Source organism: Condylura cristata, unplaced genomic scaffold (genome assembly GCF_000260355.1).
Source record: "Condylura cristata isolate star-nosed mole 26May11 unplaced genomic scaffold, ConCri1.0 scaffold00019, whole genome shotgun sequence".
Classification (NCBI taxonomy): Eukaryota; Metazoa; Chordata; class Mammalia; order Eulipotyphla; family Talpidae; genus Condylura; species Condylura cristata.
Genome location: NW_004567120.1, coordinates 11,974,441 through 11,993,303, shown reverse-complemented (window position 1 = coordinate 11,993,303; position 18,863 = coordinate 11,974,441). Strand labels below are relative to the sequence as shown.

The following is an 18,863-nucleotide window of genomic DNA, read 5'->3' as shown; positions in this document are numbered from 1 at the left end:
TAAATAGAGCAGCAATAAATATGGGGGTTCAGGTGTCCTTTTGATCAAATGTTTTGGTGTCCTTTGGGTAGATCCCTAGGAGTGGAATTGCTGGATCATACAGAAGCTTCATTTTTAGCAGTTTGAAAAAACCTCTATAAACAGCTTTCCATAGTGGTTGGACTAGTTTGCATTCTCACCAGCAGTACACTAATTATATTAAAGTTCCTTTCCATTGGAGGTCTTACGCACTAGAGTATATTTTGTCACGATATGGCACATGGCAAAACCTACTTTCTGAGCAGGCAGGTTTGGGGATTTTGGGGTGCTCCTCTCCCTACCCTGTAATATTACCCTAGAAAATGTACTCCCAAATGTTCTGTGCCACTTTCCGTGCTCACATCCCAAGTTGAAGTTTGCCAAGAACAGAAAGGAGGAGGTCAGTATGTGTGAGCCACGCCTATGAAGGAGGAAGAAGATAAAAGGAATGCTGGGGGCATGGGGCAAACGCAGGGAAGAAAGAGGTCTAAAGAATGATAAGGGCCAGCAAGATGAAGCTAGGAGAGAAGAGGACTGCCTAAAAGTCATAATAATTTAAGAAACTCCTCCCCACTGAAACCCAGAAATTAAAAAATGGAGAGAAAGAGAATGGGGAAAGGGAATTGAGTGTCAGAGGCAGAAGTTGCAGGAATGAGGCAGGGTAAATTTTCTGGGTTGGTCTGGGTTTCTGGGTCCTCTCAGCTGGATCTGTCAGCCTATTTGACCATTTCTAAGACGTCAGCCTTTCCAGGTGAAGGGAGGCAAGAGACCAGCAGAAACAAAAGGCACGCGGCTGGAGAGACAGAGGCCAGCGGTGGTGGCACTGCAGTGCTTCTGCAGGGCCCTTCCAGCCTCTGTCACGTGTTACTGTAATCTGGGGGTCCTGCTTCCCAACGGCCTCCTGTGCCCTCCTTGGCTTATTGCCCCCCCCATGTCCCACTCCACCACAAAACATACTTCTGTGCTTTTAGGGAGGATTTTATCCATCTCCCTCATTCTGGTGAGGCATGGGACTTTCTGCCGGCTCCCCCTGCTCCCCCACCCTCTCCCACCCCCCAACTCCAAGGATGGGGGTGTAGGCCTTAAGACTGCTTAGTTGCAGTGTGGAGTGGACTCCTCAGCAACAGGGTGTCCCACTGTTGATGCGCACATCCTCTGGCCCCTTTATTTCAGTGTTGTCCTGGGAACAAGGGACCCAGTCAGCTGATAACACCGCTGATCCTGCTTTTGTTGTCTCTCAGTAACAAGTTGTCTGGGTCTATCTGGGTTTCTTGTTTCCTTACCAGCTGTAAGCCTACTTGACCATTTCTGAGACTTAGTAGAAAGAAGAGAAATAAATGAGCTCATCAACAATTGTTTCATATAATTATACAATATATGATGATATGGAAATCAGTATTTTAAATATATTGGGGCAAGTCAAATGTTACCAAAATTAGTGTCACCTCTGTTGTATTTTCTATGGTGGTTAGAAAATTTTAAAATGTGGCCCTCCCCGGTGGCGCAGCCGGTTAAAGCACAGCACTAGGAAGCTAAAGCCACTTCAGCATGAGTTCTATCCCTGGCCCCAGAGGTGACCCACATGGCGCGGCAGACCTCTCCTGACCCGCCTGCTGCTCCCCTCAGCAGTGTATTTCATTGACTGCCTGTTCTGCTCTCCACTCTGTCTCTGGTGAAGCCGCTCATTGCCCCTGTACCTCTGGCCTTTATCCCAGTTCTGTATGCACAAATAAATCTTTTTTTAAAAAAAAGTAAATTTTAAAATGCATTTGTGGCACACATTTTATTTCTATTCTAGATTGGTGAAAAAAAAAGTTGGTGATGGGGTCAAGGGACCTAGACAAGGCTTTATTTTGGCAGAAATTCATCCCTGTGAATTTGTGGGGATGGCATATATTTATATGTGTGTATGTGTGTGTGTGTGTGTGTGACTAGAAGATAGATCTTTGAATTGAGTAAATTTATTTATGAAAACCTGCTGTATTATCCTGGCTTTTAAAATTATACCTCAGAATGGTGAAAATTCCTAGATGGATGAGGATAGTCCCATGAGGGGGTAACTAGCTAATGTGCATGGGATCTTCAGAGGTAAACACCAGTCTCCAGGTAGCAATGGTGGAGGGGACTAGTGAGGTATCTTTGTTGTGCTGTGGCTGGACTCAGCGCTGCTGTGGTTGCTTGGCTCACCTTCCTTCCCACACCCAAATAAAGGAAGGATATGAAATGTCAGAGTCAAGGAGTCAACCAGAGGAACCAAAGTAAACAAATACAAATTTATTCTTTTCAAAGCAGATTGAAGGGATGGGGGCAAAGCACCACAGTGAGTGGCAACCAAAGTAAATCCAATTTGTTCCCAGCCCCGCCTCTTCATCCCAAACTTGTTTAGACTTCTACACCACCCTTATTGCCTCTCCCCAGCTGCCATCTTTGTGACCAGTTCTTTCAGCTAGCGAACGGCATAGCAGACTTCAGTCTGGCCTCAAAACTGCCCTGGAGACAGCAAGGACATTCAGCAGACCCCTATACACAGCAACTGCGGGAGGAGATGGAGGCTGGGAGAAGAGCCTTGGCCTTGAGCCTTTCCCTCTCCCACAGCCACTGATGTCAAAAGAGCAAGAAAGTGCTGAAGTATTCCTTTGTTCCCAGGGCCAGATTTTGGCAGAAAGGCCAGAGATAGAGCTGCCCAGCTGAGCAGCTAGGTCTCCATAGCTCTCGGGGAAGGTTCTTCAGTTTCTCCCCCAGGACTTTGTCAAAAGGCAGCTGCTCTCTTGCTTATTTCTCACCTGTGTCAAGGGAACTTTAAAGAGATTCCTGGCCTCTAATCATCTTAGAGGCTGCAAGCCTGTTCCTGAGAATGCCTGTTCAGGGAATGGTGTAGCCTGAAGCTGTGTATGGAGCCCAGATGCCAAACACACCACAGATTCCTGAAATCGTATCTGGAAGGAAAACATCGCCAAGTATTGGTCTCTGCATTGCCTCAGGGTTTCATCAATTCCAGGGTAGTACAAGAAACTCAAACCGGTTTTTTTGCAGGGAAATAGCTCCACTCTGGGGACCTTGAAGGAAATGGCCACTTTGAGAGCCTTTTCATTGTGGGGCAGAGGGCCCTCATCCCTCTTGAGCAGGGGCCTCCCTAGGGAACCGCACAAGCAACGACCTGAGGGCCTCCAGCCAGTCAGCCTTCCCTAGCAGTTTCCCAATCCACACCAATCCATTCTGCTCACCTCCCAGCGGAGGGATCCTCCTAATGGCTTTTGGGCCTCTCTCAGATTCTGTCGAGAATAATTCACCCCTTGATCCTAACTGTTCCCCGAAAACTATTTGACAACAACCCCAGCAAACATTCACATTCCTTATCACTGATGCTAATGCCACAAGTCAAAAGTTTTCCTTAGGCAGCCAACCCAGCGAGGGCCTTCTTTGCCCTTGAGTGCAGAGCCATAGACTACGCAGCGTCATATCCAGTATGTCTAGGAGACACGACACATGACAGATGCCTAACTACAAATAACACATCTCGGCAAATCCCACGCAAACCTGGATTCACCAGGGCTGAGGATACATTGACCGCACCGCAGGCCAGCAGCAATGGCTCCTGGACCCTCAAGCAATACACCTACCTTGGGCACTATGGTCAACGAAGGCCACAAGGTATCAGTAACTCCGTTTGAGAGAATCAACTCTTGACCTGCTGCTTTGGTCCACCTACATCACAAATCCTACGTAACAAGATCTTCGTCTTTTTTTTTTTTTTTAACAGGGCGTGGTCTGCTGCACTTGCCACAGGCGCTCACAGCTTAAGATCTCTTGGGTAGAACAAGGGTTCTGCAAAGGATTTTCCAGGTGAAAGACTGTCTCATAATATTTGCCCTCCTAAAGCTGAGGCAGATGTATGCTTCAACAACCTTGAGCTCCCTGCATTAGAGCAAGTTTTTCCTATGCCAGCCATGGCCAGACACCAGGGTCTGTGACCTGCCTACTGCCTGTTCAGCATACATCCAGATATCCAGTCCTGCCCGGAGACCTCGTGGGCAGTAAGACAGATGGTGGGATGAAGTCTGACACCCTCGACCGATGGCCAAGTGTCCCCTGGCAATTCTAGGGTCGTCACTCCTCAGCTCTTAGAGCCAGCCACCACTCTCCCTCCTTTGCAGCAGATGAATCTCACTTCCCAGCCCTTCTACCAACCACCCCCCAGCTCCGTTAGGACATAGGAGCCCAATCGTCTCACACCCTGCTGACCTTGATGGCAACCACCACTTTTTTAATGCTTTGAGCCACAGTTAGGAAACTGGACGGAGCAACAGGATATGCCCAGTGGCCATCCTTGCCAAGGCTAAGAAAGCCTATTTATTCCTTCTTTTATGTGCAGGGCGAGTAGAGCTTGGATTTGCTCTATTTTGGCACCTGAACCAGGTGAGAGGAGCCTAGGAAGATTCGCCCAAAGCCCAGGGCTTAAGGAAACATGATTTGGAATGAGTGATGAGAACAGGCTTCTGTTGCTTTGGTCTTGAGGACAGCTCACCCCAAATACGAATGGAGAGGCAGCCTGAGGGAGCATGTGGGAGGGATACATCTATCTGTCCAACCAGAGGCTGGGGCTGACAAAGAGCAAGGCAGAACATTAATACTTCAAGAGGTATTAGAGTTTAATGTGTGAGTGAGGCCAGGAGAGTGCTGATGTACAGTAGATATGCAGGATAGATATGTTTGTATATAAACCGGCAATTTAGGTGAATTGTAGGGTTCTAGGTTATAAAGCTCCTTTTGATAGAAAGCTGCCTAAGTGGGCTCTGTGTTTAAAGTTGCCAAGCCCACTACCCCTACCCCCATTGTCTATTCTGAACAGTTTTTGGATAAAAGGATCATGGTATATGTTGCTTAGGAAGCATTAGTTCAGTTTGAGGACTGGGTCCCCCCTCCAGAGTTAGCAAAACAGTTTTCTGCGAAAGATGGCCTTGCTGTTGTCGGGTGGAAAGCATCCAGTCTACTGATTGCGAGCCAGTGGTTCCTTGGAAGGGACCACTGTGTCTTGTGGCATCTGCTGGGGTAATCAGCCACCTCACCTGATGTACCTGAAGCAAAAGAAGGGTCACAGCCTGCGGGGGTGTTGGGCAGTCACACGCCTCCAAGCTGAAGGTGTCTTCGCTTCCTCACCCAAGAGACTACAGCCTCTTTGCAGAACAAGCGCCCGCCCCTCCCCCAGGGCTGTGAAGGCAGACTCGAGCCACTCAGCTGATCTTTTGAGACACAGAGGCCTTCGGGAAAGGGGGTGATGGGGAAAATCATTTAAGCCCATATGTATCTTTTTTTAACATTTCCAAAAGTGAGGTCAAAGGAGGAACCAGAATGAGTTGCTCCCACCTTAAGGAAGGCCTGCCAGGGAATGGGGCACAAAGAACTGAAGATATTTGTGGAGGAAATAGCATGTAGTAGCTTCAGGATGGTTAGAGCTATGACCTCAAAAGGAAGCACATGGCAGACCTTTTCAGGGGCACTTGGCAGGCTACTTTGGGGATATCCTCTTGTCTCCCTGAGTTGGGCCAGAGAGTAGGGCTAACGCTTGTGAATTCATAATGCTGGAACCTGGGGCCATGAGGCTTCTCCATGTCCATAATTCTGCAGAGAAGGGAAAGGGATGAGTGAATCGGCACTGCTTAGTTCTGCAAGGCCCTCTCTCTGCTCCTCAGCTGAATGGCCCCCAATAACATCGGCCTGGGCTGCAACAGGGGCATGCTTAAGGGGCCAGTCTCAAACTGGAAGATGAAAGGGCACATTTCTAGAACCAGAGGAATCATGCCTCTCCCTCTTCCAACACCCCCCTCCCCTGCCTATACCCACTCCACATGCCACCAGATCCCTGGTGCTGCCCGGGGCCCAGATAACTCTGGTTGAGGAATATGGAACCAGTGGGGACTGGAAAGTTTGGGTGAAGGCTGGGGGAAGGCTTTGATCAGAATGGGGAGAGGACTATGAACTGTAAGTTGGGGCTCTGGCTCCGTCAAGATGCCAGCAGGGTACTGGCAGTCACATCAGAGCTTCGGACACTGGGGAAGGCATGGCGGAGTTTCTCCATGATGTCCTCCAGGCACAGGCTGACATCCTGGCTCTTGGACCCCTCATCATCTGAGTTGGAAAAGAGAGAGTTGGGAAACAAGCTAGAGATTGCCTTACGAGGCTACGGGGCTTCCCCTGCCAGCTGATGGGCAAACCTACAGCATCCGGATCTTCCCAGCACCATGCCCAGTCCATAGGTTGGTGCTTAATCTACAGTTTTGGAATAAATGAATGAATTAGTAAGCGATCATCTCTGGCCTTCAACTCAAGTCCATGAGAAGAAAACATACCAACCCTAGCAGAAACTGGAGCAGATCACAGGCACGACACAGCGGCAAGGGAGAGGGTGGGTTCAGGGGAACTCACCTGCAGCCTCGGTGTCTGGGGTCGTTTGTCCCTTCTCTTGGGGGTGACTGCTTTCTGACTGCTGCGGAGAGGAAGCCAGCGAGGAGCCTGCCGAGCCATTGCCATCAGATTCAGTGGGTGGCTAGTAAGAGGTAAGAAAGGACTTAAGTGACTCTCCCTTCTCACCTGACTTTGCCAGACTCCTGAGCTTAGAAAGGAGCTTAACGATCTCATGTCCAGCCCTTTGCCCTTGGACTATGAGAAAGTTGTGGTAGTGCCTCAGATGGTGGCTTCCCCTTTTAGGAAACTTCTCAAAATAATTCAATTACCTATTACCTTCATCCTTGAACAGCGTGTGTGAAAGGCTCCAGTTTTATAAGGATGGTGTTGCACCTGAAGCGTTTCTGTTGTTATTTCAGCTATAATTAAGCTATTTAGAACTCCACTCTCTCTGGAGATGTAGACTTGCACACCTGATGTTCAATTCATGACACAATGTCATATTACAGGTCTCCAGGTATTTATCTTGAGGCCATCTCTTGGAGGACCCAGGGAAGAGCTGAGAGGTGGTTATCACTTGGTATGTAAAATAACAACAATAGGTAACACTTGTGAAGTGTTTGCTGTATTACTGGCGTCATGCTAAATTCTTTCAGTGCCTTATCTGATTTTATGTTCACTAAAATTCTGTGGAGTTGGTACAGTAGTATCTCTGTTTTACAGACGAGGGAACCGGAACCAGTGAGGCTAAATGTTTCCACATTCCAGCTCAGGGTTGTCTGACTCCAGAACTACCCTGCCTCCCACGTGCTGCCTCGCACAAAGGAAATGGCCAAGCGTCCCTCGGGCTCTCCTCACAGCCCTGCATGTCTAAACCCACTTCTCTGCAGCCAACACCATACTAGCAAAAATCGATGTTTTGGATGATTCTCACAAATTTGTTCTTTAATATCTGCTTCACATGGATCATGGGGAAGTGTGCCCTCAGTCATTCTCCCTCTGCCCCCAGGACCGACAGGGGCTTGAGGATCATATACCTGGGTGGACTGGAGGCTGGGTAGAAGAGAACTGGCTAAGGGAGGGGTAGGGAAGCCCCCTTTTCCACCCACCCACCCCAACTGCTAGCCCAGTTCTCTTCAGAAAGTCATCTGACTGTCACCTGAGCCAACTAGACACCTTTCCTCTCCTTTGCTCTGTTTCCCCCCTCCCTTCTTGCCCCCCTCCTCATGCTCAGGGGCTGCTCTGATCCTTCTCCCAGCTTCAGCCTCACCTGCAGGAGCAGCTCCCTTAAGCGCTGCAGCTGGGATTCTAGTTGCTTGTTGTGGTCTTCAAGGATCTGCATGCGCGTCTCCAGGCGGCTCTTGTGCTGCCGAAGAATACGGGCCTCAGCCAGTAGCTCCTCATTGCGGTGGTCCTGAGTGGTGTCAGCAGAACCCTCAGCCAGGGTGGGTGCTTCAGCAGCCTCCTCATGCTGCCACTTCAGGCGCCGCAGTTCTCCCTGGAGAATCCTGTCAAGGACAGAGAAGCTAAGACTCATGGTCTTAAAGGGTATTGACCGTTCAGGTCACACATGTCCCCTCAGCCCTAGGCGTGAACAATCCTTTTCCCTCCCATCCTCTCCTCCACCCCCGCCCCTTACTTAAGTGGCCATATCCACTTTCTTCTCAGTACAGACGTCATTTACTTTCCTATCCTCAGGCCTCAGAGCAGAGAAAGCTGGCATTTCATATAACAAAAGTCTCAGGGCTTTGATGTGCTGCTTCGGGGATTAGTTCTGACCTTAACATCAGGCAGAAACACAGTCTGCAAATAAATGGGCGCTATCAACTCACCTGCTCCATTTTTAGATTCCAGGGAGACGTAGAACATAAACAAAAGATAAACCATCTCTCTCCACTACCCTCCTATTTGGCCCACTTGGAACACCCATGCTGAGTCACCAAAGAAAAGAGAAAAGATTACAAAGAGGTGGTCTACTGTGAGGGACAGTACATCTCTTGGAGGGGGAACAACAGAATTGCTCCCAGTCAGGTGTTTCCCAGCGCCTCCTCACTGTTACTCTAATGAGGTGTTTCTCTGACTACAGTGAAGAAACGGGGGGCGTTTTCAAGCCATTGTGCTCCGATACATGGTCTGATTGCTCACGGTTCACCACTCTCACTACACCGCTCTCACTACACAAGTTCAACAATGCTCAGATTGGCCAGTGTCCTATTCAATGCAGAACCAGCGCACGAATGTGTTTGGAGATCACAACGACATCAAATTGCTATAAATGTTTTTGCCTTTCCTTTTCTGGATTCACCTGGTCTTAAACCAGCAACAAAGACTTAGCAGACTGGCCCTGTTCTAAGGACTCAGTCTTTGGGGCAGTGACATGAGCCTTCCTGGGAGCTGGTAAGAAACGCAAGAACCCACCCCAGACTTGCAACCAGCACCTGCTTTTCACACCACTGTCCAAGGGACACACACACACACGCAAACACACACGCACATGAATGTTTGACAAGGACTGTTCTGAGGGGTACTATGGATTCCACTGCACATCCCCAGCGTGGCTTGGGCCTCCTCAGCCCCTGCTGCCAACCGTGCTGTATGGCAATTTATGCCATCTGAGGCCATCCTCGCCTTCTTCAGGGCTGCAATGCCCTACTGGTGTGACACTTCTCTCTTTCATTCCTCCCACCTAAGTGATTTCCAACATTGCAAGTTCCGTGAGGGTGGGAACGCATCCTGCTCTTTTTGGTACTCTTTGTGTTTACATCTTCTCTGCTTGGATCTAGCTAGTGAGCACCAGAAGTCTTTAGGTTGACTTGAAAGGATGATGTTTAGGCTGAGCACTTACTATAAGCCAGATACCAGCTAACCCTTGATACACCTGATCTCATTTGATCTTCACAAGTTACACTCGAACACAGCTAGTATGATCATTTTACAGAAGGGGAAATGGAGGATCACCGAATATAAGGAACTTGTTTAAAGTCACATAACTAGGGACAGTGCCTGGACTTGAATTCACAGGACAGTGTGGAAGTGCTAGAAACTGAAGTCAAGCTCTTCAAACCCACATGAATCTCTGGCAGCAGCACCACCCACCGGTTCTCATCCTCTAAGTGGGCCAGGATCTTCTCGAGCTCTCCCTTGCTCTCCGTGGCCATGCCGCGTAGAGTCTGCTGCCCGAAGACCGGCTCCCGGTCTGGGATGGGGCTGGAGTGCCGCAGCAGGTACTGGTCCTCGTCTCTACACAGGCGTGGGGCGAGGAAAGGAAGACGCCAGGCAGATGTGTGAGGATTCACTTCTCCGCCCATGGAGGGAAAGGCCACAAGTACAGGTGGGCGAGGAATGGAAGTGTTCAAAGGGGGCAGAAGTCGTGGTTGGGGGTACAAGGAGAGTGTTTTCAGGATGCCCGGGCTTCTGGTTTCTACTTAGATGTCTCTTGGAAGCAACAACGAGCAAATCACTCCCCACCTGTGCTACTCCCTCACCTGCACCCCCTTCACTTCCCCAACCCAAGAAGGAGCACTGCTGCCTGAGTGCCCAGTCAGAACCAGATTGATCCCTGTAGCGGCAGCTCCTCGACCCTCAGAGCAGACCAGGGGCCTCGCTTGAGGTGAAGGGCCCCTTCTTTGGGCTAATGCACCGGGAGCCTCTCTGGCCACTTTCCAGTCAAACCCCTGGTGTCTCCTTGGGATCCGTTGGACACTAGATGGAGCTTTGTCGTCTTGAGTGCAAGATAGTAGCTCATTTCTACAATGTCACATGAGACCACATCCTTCTTCCCTCAATGCCGGGCAGAAGGTGGGGTTATGCCACAGGAAGGGGCTGGGGTAGATGGCAGGGAGGCAGGCAGGACATCATCTGTCCACAGGGCCTGCTCAGGTGATAGGAGGCAGAACTGCTTCTCTTACTAAGCACTGTGCCCCCTCAGGGCATCCTGGACCCTGGCTCTGACCACCACACTCTGCCTCCCCTGAAGGTACACTTCCCAAAGCGGGCAGAGGGATCCCAAGGAGAGCTATTCCAGGAAAAGAAGCAGCTGTGAAAACTCACATGCTGTCATCTGGGGACAGGCTGTCATTAAAGAAGGAGCAATTTTGACTTTCCATCTCAGCAAGCCTGGGGAGAGAGAGCAGGAACAGAAGGGAACACAGGGTGTGGGACTGGCTTTCATCTAACCCCCTGATAGGAGTATCAGCCCTGGGGGCCTCCCCAACCACCCCTATGTGGTGGGCCTCACCAGCAGCTATGTACCCATAGTGCACATCTCCCCTAGCCATTCTCTTTGTTCCAGCTGACAGCCCCTCCCCTTGGATCCCACAGTCCCCCCTGCTTCCTCCCCCACCTGATGGTACCTGCTGGCAAAATGCTCAATGCGGGAGTGTGTGTCAGCGTGTGGCAACATCGGGGAAGAAGCCGGCCTAGAAGAAAGCAGTAGACTCAGGGGACCAAAGTTGGCCAGCTGGGCAGTGTGTTTCCTCACCACCACCGTCCTCTTACTCCCATAACCAAATGAGGCAGATGGGCAAGAGCTCTTCAGCACAAGGAGAGACTGGAGTCTAGTCCGTTTCTCAGGGCAGATTCCTGGTCAGGCTCAGGTTGAACTGCCCTGTCACGAGTCAGGTCTGCCCTAGAACATTCCGCTAGCCCACTGGGGATCTCAGCCCCGTCACAGCACATTCTTGGGCTCAGTGAGGCTGCCCACAGCCCGGCCCAGCCCCGGATACTCACGTCTCACTGTAGTCGGCCTCCAGCACTGACTGCACGGGTAGATAACCTCGTTGAGGGTGTTTGCTGAAATAATGCTTTGAGCGGAATTTGTTCTTTAAAGTTGTGGCAAAGTCCCTCATGTTCTCACTGGATGTGGTCTGGTGGGCAGGGGAGAGGGCAGAAGAACTCACTCTACTGGCTTCTGGATATTCTGGGGGAGGTGTGGCTGCTTCCCTAGAGCAGGGAATCTACGGGCAACACACTGCTGGCCATGCCTACCACACCCTCCTTCTAGAAAAACATCTAGAAGTATATATGCCAAACTGAGCACTAGTTGCCTCTGAGAAGTTGGTCTGGAAGTATGGGGACAGGGGAGGAGAGGGAGGGGCTTTCATTTGATACTTTAAAACCCTCTGGACAATTTGGATCTTTTACAATCATATTTGCTAATTTTTAACATAACTTTTAAATTTTAGGGAGGTAGAAGATGAACAAGGGGTAGAAGATTACCCATCTGCCCCTTCAAGCCAGTTTGTATGCATTTTATGATATTTATTTCAAAATGATCACCCACAAAAAGGGCAAGGATTCTGCTCCCACTGGGGTACAAGTATTTCTGTACCAACAGAATCTGGAGAACGGAGGACAGCTTAGAAGGATTGTGGGAAAACACAAGGTTGAAAGATGAGGAGGTCGAAGAGGAGAGAGCAGTGGGGGGAGCTGCGGCTTTGTGATAACTGTGGGGGTAGAAAGGGATAAAGGGGTTTGGGGGCAGAATCAGCTCAGAGGGCTAAGTTTGGCGCCGTGGGTCTTTAACACAGCAGAGGGCATGTTCCGTGGCTGCAGGTCAAGGGGGCTGGCCAACCTGGGCTCAGGTGGCCGCAAAGGGCGGTTTCCAGTAAAAACTAAGTTGAATCTGTGGACCCAGGTAAAGAGCATGACTTATTTTTTTAAGAGCCTGAATAACTCACTTGAACACAGCATTTGGGGTTGACTGGAAGGGGTGGAAGCAACGATCAAGTAGCCGGTGAAAGGCAAGTGACAGGAACAATAGTCAGGGAGAGCAAACTAAGGCAAGCAGCACAAGACTAGTCGCCTGGGACCACCTTGCTCTTTCTACTTTTCTTGCAACTTTTCTCTGCAGGAAACTAGTGCATGCCCTTTCAATGGCAGAGGCTGTCCTGAGCTGCTCAAGTCAGTGGCATCCTGGGAGAGGGAGAGGGTGTACTAGAAGGTCAGAGAGGCCTGAACACCTCGAACCAGTGAACACCAGTTCTCCTTGGGAAATGTACCCCAATGGAGAGAGCAAAATACAGTTAGCCAGTGCCTGACAAAACGGATGAAGGAACCCATGCCCGAGAGCTGCCCACCCCTCCAGTCGGGACTGCATACTCCGTACCGGGGTGTAATATTCCATGATAGGGTAGTGCAGCTTGTTGCCTTTGCTGGCCCTGCCTGTCAAGAAGCAGGTCTGGCAGATGTCCACGTTAAATTGTTTCAGACTCCGGTACCTTGGGGAGAGAAGTGACAGGAAAGTGGATCCAATGACCTCCCCAATCCTTTAACATTCAAACATACACCTGCATGAGAAGACGGTGAGACAGGAGTCATAACATGCTTGGCTTCCTACACATCATAGCGCTTGAGTCTTCACTAGGTGACTAGCCTTACAATACAGCCCATAAATCTCCACGTGGAGCTCATGCACAGATTCGCAGAAAGTAAGGGAAATAACATTTGTCTCACCACCTTTTTTAAAAGGAAGGGAAGAGGACTCTGGTGGCACAAAAGGTTGAGTCTCAGCACCATGAAGCCTTTGGCAGCCACTGCAGCACGAGTTCGATCCCTGGCCAGGGAGGTGACCCATACGATGTGGCAGGCCTCTTCTGCCTTGCCAGCTGCTCCCCTCAACGGTGTATTTCAGTCCATCTGCCTGTTCTGCTGCCTACTCTGTCTCTGGTGAATCCTCTCCGACCCCCCACCCCCGCACCTCTGGCCTACACCCCAGCTTTTGTATGCATAAATAAATCAATCCTAAATAAATAAATAAATAAAAGGGAGGGCGGGAGGGAAAGGGATAAAGAGCTATCAAATAGCTTTCTGGGAAGGATGGTACCAGAGGGTCCAGCCTCACAGGCACTACTACCTGACCTGGAAAAGGCACACTCGCATGCAAACATAGCCGGTTCTCCTAGCTATGGGCAAGTTGGCTAAAAGTTATTCCCAACTTTGAATCCATGGAAACTCTCTTGGATATTAGCCTCGTGTTGGAAGAGCTAAATAAACACTTCTCCAAAGAGGATATATGGATGGAAAATGTTCATCACTTATCATTAATGAAATGCAAACAAAACCACAGTGAGAAACCACCTACAACTTTGAAATGGCCCATGTCAAGAAGGTAAGAAATAAGAGTTGGCAAACTGTAGAGAAGTTCCTTAACTCTCACACAGTGTTGGTCCACCTCCTGTGGAAAACAATGTGGAGGTTTTGTAAAACATTAACAATTCAGCTACAATATGATCCAGCAATTCCACTCCTATATATCTATTTGAAGAGTGAATACATATTAATTCAAAGAGGAAAAAGGTTATTCCCCAAAGTCTTTTATAATAGTAACTATATTATTACTGAATATAGACTAGCCCTTCAGATCTAGTTCCAAAGCCTGTCTGAATTGCCTAGCTCTAGTAGTATAGACTGGTGAGATGCCTAGACTTAGAGAAGTCAGAGGATCTAAAATCTAGTCCTGGATATACATTTCTCCTCTGAGCTCACTTGCTTATTAAAAGTGAGAGTGCATGTTGGTGCTTAAAATTTTTATCTATTTATTTCGTATTTTAGTGTAGAAGAACTGAGGTGTGTGACAGGGATTGGGGGAGGGGGTGAGAGGACTCACCAGAGGCAGAGTGGGGAGCAGAACAGGCAGAAAGACACTGCTGAGGGGAGCAGTGGGCGGGGTCAGGAGAGGTCTGCCGGCCATGTGGGTCACCTCCCAGACTGGGGAGGCCACTTCACAGCAGGAAGGCCTTTGAGGTGGTAATGCTGAGACTTAGGCCAACAGGGAGGCCCCAGTGCTTTAAAAAATTTAAAAGGTTACAGCTCAACATGGTGATATAGGAAGATCCTGAACTGACCTCCTCCCATGGACCCCATGGACACACAATGTACAATTATATATGGAACAATTTTCTCTGAAGACAAATCTAAAAATATCTGAGCAACTTCTACACAACAGGCAAGTAAGAAAAAGTAAAAAAAGTAAACACATCAAGACAGGAAGGAGAGACTGAAACATCATCTTGCTATAAACCTCACTCTGGCACAGTGGCCCACAATTGGAAGGGAACTCAGAACCTGTGCTTCTCCCTGAGGAATGAAGGGTCTAAACTCAACATTAGGCACCCCAGCTTTTAAGGCCTGTACTGAGAGATGAGCCTCCTCCCCCAAAACATCTAGTTTTATAAACCAGTGAGTCACCATGAGGATAGTCTCTTCAATAAATAGTGTTGACAACACTGGACAGCCACAGACCAAAGAAGAAAACTGGACCACCATCTTACAGTACCCAGAAAAAATAAGTCAAAATGGATAAAAGACTTGTATGAAAGATGCAAAACCATAAAACTTCTAGAAGGAAACATAGCTTGTAAACTCTTATATATTGGTCTTAGCAATGATTTTTTTCAGATCTGAAACCAAAAGCAAAAACAAAACCCAAGTTTCCATACAGCAAAGGAGCCTATCAACAAAATGAAAAGGAAGCTTACTGAATTAAAAAAAAACAAAAACGTGTGATCACATATCTGGTAAGGGGTTAACATCTAAAAAAGCATAAAGAATTCATACAACTCAGTAGAAAAAAAATATACAATGCAATTAGCAAATGCAGATGATCTGAATAGACAGGACTCCAATGAAGCCATACGAATGACCAACAGTACATGAAAAGATGCTGCATCACTAACCATCAGGGGAAGCAAATCAAAACCACAATGAGTTAGCAGCGAACACCTGTGAGAATGGCTATTCTCAAAAAGACAAGAAAAGTATTGTGAAGATATAGAGAAAAGGGAACCCTTGTGATCTACCGATGGAAATGTAAGTTAGCGCGACCACTATGGAAAACAGTATGGAGTTTTCTCCCCAAAACTGAAAATAAATCTATGATGTGATCTAGCAGTTCCATCAATGGGTATTTCTCAAAAGAACAAAAAACATTATCTTGAAAAGATAATGGGTTGAAAAACCATGTTCACTGTAGCATTATTTACCATAGCCAACACAGAGAAATAATTTTAGTGTCTCTTGATGGATAAGTGGACAAACAAAATGTGATAAATATACAAACACACATACATATACACATATATAAAATATTAAAGAAGAAAACCAAATCATTTGTGACAATATGGTTGGTTCTTGAGGGCATCATGTGAAATGAAATAAATTAGACAGAGAAGTGATTTCACTTATATGTGGAATCTTTAAAAAAAGAAAAAACCCAAGGCCTGAGCTCATCGAGGAGAGATTGGTGGTTGCCAGCAGTGAGGGTTGTGAGACAGGCGATATGTACTCAAGTGTCAAAAAGCACAAACATTTGTATAAATGAAGCCCTGGGGTGGAATGTATAGTACAGTGATTAGAGTTAATAGTACTGTATAGCATGCACATCTGAACAGTGCTAACAGAGTAATGTGAAAAGTTCTTATTACAAGCAAAGGACTGTTGTAGCTATGTATGGTGACATTAGGTAACTGGTCTAGTTGTGATCACTTTGCAATTAAAAACCGTACACAGATGGGGCCCTCCCTGGTGGCGCAGCAGGTTAAAGCACAGCACTGAGAATCTAAAGCCACTTCGGCATGAGTTCGATTTCCGCCTGCCCGGGAGGTGACCACATGGCGTGGCAGACCTCTCCAGACCCGCCCGCTGCTCCCTCAGCAGTGTACTTCGTGGATCTGCCTGTTCTGCTCCCCACTCTGTCTCTGGTGAGTCCTCTCACTGCCCCTGCATGTCTGGCCTATACTCCAGTTCTGCACAAAATAAATAAATCTTAAAAAAAAAGTACACATATCAAAATATTGTGTTGTATACCTGAAACTAATTGACTGGTTTGTTTGTGTTTTTGTTTTTTTTGTGGGGGGGGAGGATTCTTTTTTTTTTTTAAACTAATTGACTGTTAACACCTGACTTAAATTCTACCTCAACTGTTAACATCGTTTTATGATGCAAACTAAATTCAGAGTGGCCGTTACCTTTGTGGGGGAGGAGGGGAAGTAGGCTACTGAAACTGCTTTGTTTCTTAACTTGGTAGTGGCTGCCCTCCATGGTATGCTGCAGCTGGCTGGCATCGCGTCACCAGAGCCAGCTGTTAAAATTTCAGGGAAATTCCAGAATTGTTAAATCCAGCCTTTATTAGATTAAATTTAAAGGGGTTTAATTTTACAAAAATGGAATGATAGAAACAATTATGCAATTATGTAAATAATACTGGAAACCAAAATAATAAATATTCAAAACTCATAGCATCCTAATTATTTTACTATCATCCATCTTTGTGAGGTTGTCTACATTGATTGTACCTACAGGGCTGAAATTTTATAAATGGTGCACAACTACACATCTCTTCCTGATCTCCTTGGGTAGCCTGACATCAGCCAGCCATGGTGGGAACATTGCATCCGGGACATTTGCAAATATAACCAATCAGGTTTTGCAGAGTCAGTTGAGAACCATGGGTCAGAACGCCACTTGGGGCCTCAGTGTCCTCAATATGCCAGGATGCTCAGGCTGCTGGGTTCTACTTAACACTCTGCAAAACAATGAGTAAATTACTCCCCACCCCACTCCTTTGCTTCTCTATATGTTGCTGCTGTTTTTTAGTCTCAAGTACTTCATAATAGCAGTAAAACAAAAGGAAATACTTCATGTCCAATTTTATAAAAGTCAAACATTCTGGGAAGAAAGGATTACAATATATAAAATCAGTCCATAAAGTAGCAAGAACTGCAAGTGTGTAAGGCATTGTTTTCTAATATATGGCCTATGTATATTGTTTTCTAATATCTGACCTACATGATAATAACCTTACTATTGCCACTATTACGGTCATCGTCAGTTCAGTGGGTGTTGCTTGCCCTACCTGAAGCCCTTGATGGGGCACTGTCTACAGATAGAGCACTTGGTCTGATGCTTCACTTGCTCGGCAATGGTGACCCGATGCAGAACAGCCAGCCACACCATGGACTGGGGCTCCAAGTTGACCCACTCCAGGAACTGCGATGCTTCAATGAGTGGCTTCCCAGTGCTCTAGGGAAACAAAAGCCCCAGGTGAGGTGAGGCCCAAAGTGTCTTGTCTCTGTAGTAGTTGTTCTCTGTGCAAGAGGAGAATCAGCAAGGCCTGGGTTGGCCTAATCTCCATACCTTGTCCTAGTTGAGCTGGTACCCTCCTCAGAAGGACTCTGGTCCCAAGAGTCCAGGGAACACTGTGCTTGGTGTTCCATCCCCATAAACTCCCTTACATCTGAGTAGCCCAGATGTAAGGGATTAACAAAAGCCTACCTCTTAATTCTCCCTCCCTTCAACCCCATCCTCCCTCTCCCTGTCAAGGTCTCTCCCCAGTTCCATACTCACGAAGCGGAAGCAACTACGGACACTGGGCTCCACATTGCTGCCCCCAAAGGCTGCCACTTCCCCCAGTTGACGGGGCACCTGAATGGCCTCATGAAGCAGGACACCAAGATGGCGCTGGTCGCACTGGCTGCCTGAGTTGGCCACTTGGCTGAAGAGGTCTGCTGGCACCATCAAAAGTCATGGCCAACCCCGATGCAGGAATGGCCCCAGAATGGTGCGAGGAGAAAGACAGAAAAGGAAGACAGGGAAAGAGCACATAGACTTAGCTAATGACTTCTGAAATTGGAATACCTAGAGGTCCATCCCTGAACTGCTAGCAGCCGAGGGGCTCTAAGTAGAGCATTCTCTGAGTTCAGAGAGGAAAAGAGAGACAGACACAGAGAGAGCTCACTGGTAAAAGAAGGGAGGTGGAGACAGAGCAAGCTCTGCAGCAGACGTGCCAGACACAGACGTGCCACTGCCAGAAACAGATTCTCAAGAAACAAGACGAGGGAGTGTGGGGCTCAGGGGTGTTTGCGCGTGACTTTCATCACTCTGTCCTCTCTCCTGCTCACATACCTCACATAGTCTGATAGTGCAGCAGTCCCTCAGTACCCACACTCATGGGAAGAAACACTGGCACGGGCCATCTGAGAATGATCTCTAAGTGACTGTGGACTGGCTGTGGGCTTGTGCTTGAATATGGGCTGTATCTGCCTTTGTGAGAACTCCCCGGCCCCATCCCAACCTCCAAAAACCTTCTCCAGAGGCTCGTGTCTGTCTGCTTCATACCTGACCCAAGGCTTAGAAAATAGGCAGAAGTTGAAGGGAGAGGTGTGTTAGTTCAGAATCCATTACTGACCAGCTTGGAGAAGCTGGGGTGAGTGACACACCTCTAAATGGAGGGGGCATAATCATCCTCCATCCTGTCTCAAAGGAGTGTTGGAAGAAAAATCATAGCTATGAACATGTTCTGAAGTCTCCTTTCCCTGGAAAGTTTTCATCTTTCTCAGTTTTGATCTGAGAGAGCACAGGCCCTTTGCCATTGAGGTGATTCTAATTGGACTTCAAAAAATATTCGCTGTGTATTTCTGTCTCCTCCTCTGGGCCGTGAAACACTT

At 47.9% G+C, this 18,863-nt stretch overlaps 1 protein-coding gene across 2 annotated transcripts in view; it reads right to left on the bottom strand.

Moving 5' to 3' along the window:
• Positions 1-2,272: 2,272 nt before the first annotated feature.
• Positions 2,273-18,863, bottom strand: part of DRP2 (dystrophin related protein 2) — a 49,588-nt gene continuing 32,997 nt past the window's right edge. For both annotated transcript variants that reach the window (XM_004685646.2, XM_012727137.1), the window contains 10 exons: positions 17,764-17,921; positions 17,273-17,439; positions 12,527-12,638; positions 11,149-11,285; positions 10,773-10,838; positions 10,471-10,536; positions 9,517-9,660; positions 7,691-7,928; positions 6,442-6,562; positions 2,273-6,144 (listed from right to left, as the gene is read on the bottom strand). In XM_004685646.2, coding sequence (XP_004685703.2) covers positions 6,020-6,144; positions 6,442-6,562; positions 7,691-7,928; positions 9,517-9,660; positions 10,471-10,536; positions 10,773-10,838; positions 11,149-11,285; positions 12,527-12,638; positions 17,273-17,439; positions 17,764-17,921 — 1,334 coding nt within the window. In that variant the 3' untranslated portion in view covers positions 2,273-6,019. The remainder of the gene's footprint in view (positions 6,145-6,441; positions 6,563-7,690; positions 7,929-9,516; positions 9,661-10,470; positions 10,537-10,772; positions 10,839-11,148; positions 11,286-12,526; positions 12,639-17,272; positions 17,440-17,763; positions 17,922-18,863) is intronic.